Source organism: Gymnodraco acuticeps, unplaced genomic scaffold (genome assembly GCF_902827175.1).
Source record: "Gymnodraco acuticeps unplaced genomic scaffold, fGymAcu1.1, whole genome shotgun sequence".
Lineage (NCBI taxonomy): Eukaryota > Metazoa > Chordata > Actinopteri > Perciformes > Bathydraconidae > Gymnodraco > Gymnodraco acuticeps.
The window spans coordinates 4,104,557-4,111,246 of record NW_022992265.1 but is presented as its reverse complement, the minus strand read 5'-3'; the positions used below and the strand labels follow the sequence as shown (position 1 = coordinate 4,111,246).

Sequence of the window (6,690 nt, the reverse complement as noted above, 5' to 3'; positions counted from 1 at the left end):
TAAGAACTGTCATGAGCACTTCACCACTCGCCTTTTCAGAGCCAATGGTAGTGTACAGAGCAGTCTTGATGGAGCGAATTTCTCGTTCCCACACGCCACCGAAGTGTGGTGCTGCTGGTGGGTTAAAGCGAAAACTGATCCGTTGCTTCGCCAGTTGCTGCTGGAGCTCTGGACACATATTGGCGAATGCTTCCCTGAGCTCCCTTTGTCCACCTTTGAAATTGGTTCCGTTGTCGGAGTAGACTTCTGATGGCCTTCCGCGTCTGGCAATGAACCTTTTGAAGGCCATTAAAAAGGAGTCTGTATCGACAGAGGTAAGTAGGTCAATGTGAACTGCCCTTGTGGTGAGGCACTTGAACACAATACCCCACCGCTTCTCACTGCGTCGTCCCACTTTGATCAGAAAGGGGCCAAAGCAATCCATGCCAGTTGAGTAAAAGGCAGGCTTGAATAGCCTGAGGCGGGCCACGGGTAGGTCAGCCATTTGTTGGGAAGCAGGTTTTGCCTTCCATCTACGGCATTCGGTACAGCTGTGCTGGTGCCGCCTAACAGCCTCTCGTCCACGCAGGATCCATACTGTGCGGCGAAGCTCGGCGAACACTCTCTCAGGTCCAGGGTGACAGAGAAGAGCATCAACATGTTGAATGTGGAGCTTGGTGTACGAATGGCTGGGGTTAAGTACAACTGGGTGCATAACTGTCGGATCAAGGTCCTCTGCCTGCCGGAGTCTTCCTCCAACTCTGATAAGGTCGCCGTCTATGTCATACTGAGGCGCGAGGCATAGGAGACGACTGCTAGAAGGGATAGGCTTGCCAGATGGTATTCGTCTGTGAAGCTGTCCAGCTGAACTTGTTTAAGAACATTCTGCTCTGCCCTGGTGTACATCTCTGCTGTAGGGGAGTCAGTTGACGATGAGTCACCAAGCCTGGCCACCCCGTGAAGTTCCTTGGCTTTGGCCTCCACTAGATCACTCCAAGTACGGAACGGTGTGACATCTGGAGTCGATGCCCTTGGTTGGGAGATGGCCATAGCACATATGGCAAAACGCTTTAACTCTGTAACCTCCTGCAGTTGATCTGTGGTGTTTGACGACGTGTAGGAAGGCCACTCGTCTGGAGGCAGGAGTAGAAATGCTGGCCCCTGGCTCCACCTGTTTGGGTTTGCTAGCTCTCTTAGCGTCTTGCCTCTGGTAATGTCATCGGCTGGGTTACTGGCTGAGTCCACGTATCGCCAGGCTTTACAGTCTGTGATGTCTTGGATTTCTGAGATCCTGGTTCCGACGAAGACTTTGAAGTGGCAGGATGTGGATTGAAGCCAGTTGAGTACTGTAGTTGAATCGGACCAAAGGGTGACTTCCTCCACCTTGAGTGTCAACTCGGCCTGAAGTAGCTTCTTCAGCTGGGCGCCAGTGAGAGCTGCGCACAGTTCTAGCCGGGGGATAGAGAGCTGCTTTGTTGGTGCCACACGTGACCTGGCCATGATGAAAGATACGTGTACCTCCCCATGGGGATCCACTGATCGTAAGTAGGCCACGGAGCAGTAGGCTCGCTCTGAAGCATCACAAAAGATGTGTACTTCTCTTAGCACCTCTTGTCTGTCCATGTTCTCTGGTGTATAGCATCTGGGTAATGCTATTTCTGGCAGGTGTTCCAACTCCTCCTCCCAGGTATTCCACTGCAGCAGCAGATCTTCAGGTAGCTGGGGATCATCCCAATCTCTGGGCTTGTCCCAAAGCCGCTGTACTATGATCTTGGCTCTGGTAGTGAAGGGCATTATGAAGCCGAGTGGGTTATACTGACTTGCCAGAGTTCGGTAGATCATCCTCATTGTAGGTTGTCCATGGTTAAGGACTCTGTTCTTAAAACCGAGGGTGTCCGTGTCACAGTGCCAGCTCAGTCCCAGCGTTGACTCATGTGCACCAACCTTGTCATGTGACAGCCAAAGCTCCAGCTTTTCCGAGCGTGCCTCTGGTGGGAGATGGCTGATGACCTCCGGCCTGTTGCAAGCCCATTGACGGAGGTCAAATCCTCCTGATGCCAGAAGCTCTCGTAGCTTGTTGACTAACTGCTGGGCCTCACCGACTGAAGGAACGCTTTGCAGGCAGTTATCCACGTAAAAGCAACGTTCGATTGAAAATCTTACGTCTTCTCCAGGTTCACTGTGCAGGATGACATGTTGGTTAAGAGCAAATGAGGCACAACATGGACTGCACGTGGTCCCAAAGGGAAGTACTTGCCACTCGTAGATGTCAGGTGGTTCTTCTCTCCTCATGTCCCGCCACAGGAACCTCAGGAGGGGTTTGTCTTCAGGCAGGAGACGGACCTGATGAAACATCCCCTTGATGTCTCCACTGATAGCGACTGTGTGTTCCCTGAAGCGCAGCAGCACACCAACAATGGAGGCGCTCAAGGCAGGACCAGGTAGAAGAGACTCGTTGAGGTTAAGTCCCTTGTAGCGGAAGGAGCAGTTGAACACTATTCTATTCTTCCCATTGTGATGGACCATGTGATGTGGTATGAACCAACCTTCCTTGCTCTGAGAGACAGCTTTGGCTGGTAGTTTTACTACAGCACCGGAGGTTACAAGTTTCTGGATTTCTGCGTTGTAGTCAGCTGCCTTTTCTGGGTCTTTAGCCAGGCGTTTCTCTGTACTCCTGAGGCTTGGCATTACTGCTTCCTTGGATGCCTGGAGTAGTGGTGCTTCCTTTCTCCTTAGGATAGGTGTTGCATACCTAAGCACTCCATTCACGTTTAGTCGCTTTGTCTTAGCCTCCAGTAGGTTAACGGATTCCTGGTCTTCCTTAGACCTGGTCACTTCCTTCTCAGACCTGTAAGGCAGGGTGTCAACTTGCCACAGCTTCTCCACGTTGCGCTGCAACTCGACTGCAAGTGGGCTGAGGGATGTAAAAAGGCATTGGTGAGGCTGTAACTGGGACTGAAGAATCTGTGCCGGCCCTTGAAGTGTCCATCCAAGCCGTGTATGGATTGCAGCTGGACCTCCAGGTGGTCCGAAACGCACAGGTTCCACTGGGCTTATGAGGTGAGGCTGGTCAGCTCCAATCAGCAACAAGGGTGAGACTCGACTGAAACCGTGTAGAGGCAAGTCTTGGAGGTGCTTGTACCTTTTCTGAAGGGTAGCCACTGGATAGGTATGTTCAGCTAACCCGAGGCGCTGAGCAGTAAAGGCGTTGTCTATCTGGAAATACTTCTTTGGTTGCTTTATAGTGGAGACTTGGAAAGAAACTGAGGCACCGTGCAGAGTCTGAATATCCTGACGGATGGTTCTGAGGGCAAGGTCTTCTGGGGTGCCTGTTAGTCCAAGTTGTTGGGCTGCTGCTGAGAGCAGCATAGTGCGATCAGAGCCGTCATCTAGGACCGCATAGGTGTCCAACGTCTTGTCACCATATCGGAGGATAATTCTGACGACTTTCAAGAGAACTCGGGTAGAGTCCGATGGTTTCTCCAGATGAAGGGTTTCGGTTGCTGAGCTAACCAGACAGGTTCCTTCCTTAATAGTCCTGTTGTTGACCTCGTGCAGTATCTGAAGGTGTTTACCTTGACATATGCTGCAGGGTTTCTTCAGGGTGCATTGTGCCGCTTGATGTGATCTCCCACATCGCCAACAACGTTTGTTGGTCTTAATCCAGTCTATGATTTGAGCTTTGTCAAAACACTTAAAGGTGGCACATTGGCTTAGATAATGATCGTCTGCTTCACAGTAAGGACAGTAGGCTTTTGGTGAGCCTGTCTTCTTGCTCTGTGCAGGGGCTCTACCGGTAGATGACTCCGTTGGTGGTGGTGACACGTCCTCTGTGCCATGGAGTATGGTAGCTGCACGAGGGATGAACTTTGACTGTGGCCGATGTTCTTGCTTCTGGATGGGTTTCTCTTTGTGACCTTGGTTACCGCTATAACTGTCACTATCTTGGCACCAGGTTTCCAGCTGCAGCCAACAAGAGAGCTCTATTAGGTTGTAAACCGTACCTGGGTGACGACACATGTATCTCCGAAACTCAGACCTCATCTCAGCAGGTAATTTACTAAGGAGACGTGACACATGAGAACCACATCGCAGCTCCATCTCTCCTTCCTGGCCGAGGATCTTCAGCATACCGACGAGAGCACGAATCTGCAATGCAAATCTCTCAAAGGCCTCTGTGTCTCCACGTCTGATGTCAGGTGCATCCATCACACTGGCGATCTTCTTGATAGCTAACTGATGGGGCTGACCGAATTTCTCTGACAGGGCTGCCATTGTGTCAGAGTAAGGGGTAGGAGAATTAAGATATGCATCGGCTAATAGACGGGCTTCGTATAGTTTTAGATGATCCATCAGGATCTGGTACTTGAATAGCTCTGTTCCGTCCCGTGGAAGTAGATTATTGAGAGCAATCTTCAGCCGTGCAAACTCACCAGGGTCCTTCTTAGTAAGATCAGGTATGGTAGGTCTAGGACCCCTGTAGGTTATTTCTTGTGCTGCAACATATGGCTGGTGGTCATAGTATACTCTCTGGTTGTGGGGCTGGGGTGAATGAGTTGGATACCTGGGGTAGGTATATGTGGATGGCTGACTCTGCTGGAGAGGCTTTTGGTCATAGTGACCCATGGTTAGGGGACTAGAATGAGGATAAGGCACATGGTTAGCTGTAGGTTGACTTACTGAAGCTGATAGTGTTTCCTCCTTTAAAAGCCGTAATTCACCCATCATCTTATCCAGTGTGTCAAGCATCACAGTATCCTTTGAGTAGACACTATGGGCTTGAGAGGTCAAGGTGTATGACCTCTGATGACCTTGGGGTAGATCTCTGTACTGGGTTTGGTCGTGCTGCAGAGACTGGCTCCTTCCTGTCTCTGGCCTGACTGCATAGGGAGTAACAGTAGGGACACTGCCTGACTGCACATAATGTCTTGAGTCTACACTGTGTAGGGAATGAGGAGTTAAAGATGGTTCCCAAGGTCGATGATAGGGCGAAGGATCCAATTGAGGGGTTGGGTAGCTCCGCTGCCCACTAGCTCCTATAGGATGATCATCCTGCAGATGATGATCAGGCTCCTGAGCTCCATTAGTGGAAAGAGTCCATCCATCTAAGGTGAAGTTCCATCTGGCCTGACTTAAAGGGCTGCAGGACCGTGATGACTGGGCAGATACTGCTGAGGGATGAAGTCCTGGATCACTCAGGTTGTCCTCTTCTGGACCGACTGCATACTGTGCTGTGTGTTGATAACTAGGAATTGTAGTGGCTTGCCTTTGGCTGACATAACTCACTTCGTAGTCACTGAAGTAAGGAGGAGGATGAACTAGCCGCTTAGGACGTGTAGATTCTGATGAGGCTTCACCGTATGTGAAACTAGGCTGCATCATGGAATCCAAGGAAAACGTCTCATCCGGCTCGAAGGACCAATGAAAAGTAGGGAATTAGTTAAGGACTGTATAATGAAGATTCCACTCGGAATGACGAACGCCTTGGGGTGTCGGTAAGAACACAGGAGTCTTGGTAGCGGTTAATTCCTTTGACTGAAGATATCAACACAACAGTCACAGTATTACAGACTTGGAGCAGGTGTAGTGTATGTATATGTGTGTGGTCTATAAGAGAGAAATACAAAGGTACAAGTATAATTAGAATCTATTATTCCAATATATTATACAGTGAAAATATGCATAACTTTCGCATTAACAGTACTAAATGACATATTCTACCAGGCTAATTGACTGCTCAACAGGCAGGTTGTAATATAACCCTTCCACATATAAATGAAGTATACTGCACAGATAATTCCTTTAACTTAGAGTATAAAAGGTTAATATGCCATCTAAACATTAGACATTGCCAACAGGGTCAAACATAACATTTCAGATGGAGAGAAGTACAGCTACGTAGTGCTAACGTTAGCTTTGTTAGCTTAGCTCAACTTGTTGATAATAACCGGAGTTAGCAAACTCCAAAACAACTAATAGTGAAAGGCTTAATACTGTCCGGTCCCATGCGAGTAACATTAACTTACTGTTGGTCAGAGACGCACAAAGCTCACACACACTAATTTGTCACTGAAGGTCCAGGCTGCGCTCCGTCGACATGAAGTGCTTCTCTCCCTTTCTCCTAACAGCTGCGCTCCATGTGCTTAATAGTTACAATTGCGCGTGCCGCCAACAGAGGGCGCTGGAGTAACAGTCAGCAGGCTTTCCAACAGTACTACTTCAAAAGCCTTCTAAAAATAATTAAAACAACCCCTCCAAAAGATGGAAAAGGCCAACATTGTTCATCTTATGAGTTTGTAATTTAACCTAATCTTTGTCTTCTTTATCTCTATCATTAGACACCAGATGTGACTGAACAGCGCTCTGTTGTCCTCAAAGGGATTGCGATTGTTCTTGGCGACGACTCCAACGATTTCTTCAAGACATGCTTTGTAAGTACTTGGACACAAAAAAACTGTTTGGTATGCATTTATTGAAAAGTCATATCCCCTATTTACACAAACTTGCAGCCAAAAGTATTTATTTGGTGTGTTCAAAATACTGTACACTAAATTCCATGACCAGGAGTCTAGATTAGAAATGAGGTGTAAAATAAATGCACGTTCCTAGCTGTATATGCATCCATAGCATTAGTTTCCTCATACCACATTTACAGCACCTTTTTGGATATAATGTTACAACACAGTTTGAGTGTGTACTTGAGCTACATTT

General features: G+C 48.4%; 1 protein-coding gene across 1 annotated transcript; it reads right to left on the bottom strand.

Annotated features, from left to right (window-relative positions):
* Nucleotides 1-736: 736 nt before the first annotated feature.
* On the bottom strand, nt 737-6,110 carry LOC117540373. The gene is made up of 2 exons (XM_034207009.1): nt 6,006-6,110; nt 737-5,586 (listed from the first exon to the last, which is right to left on the bottom strand). Exon 2 carries the CDS (start codon nt 5,359-5,361, stop codon nt 757-759), a length of 4,605 nt encoding a protein of 1,534 aa, XP_034062900.1. The 5' UTR covers nt 5,362-5,586; nt 6,006-6,110; the 3' UTR covers nt 737-756.
* Nucleotides 6,111-6,690: the final 580 nt, after the last annotated feature.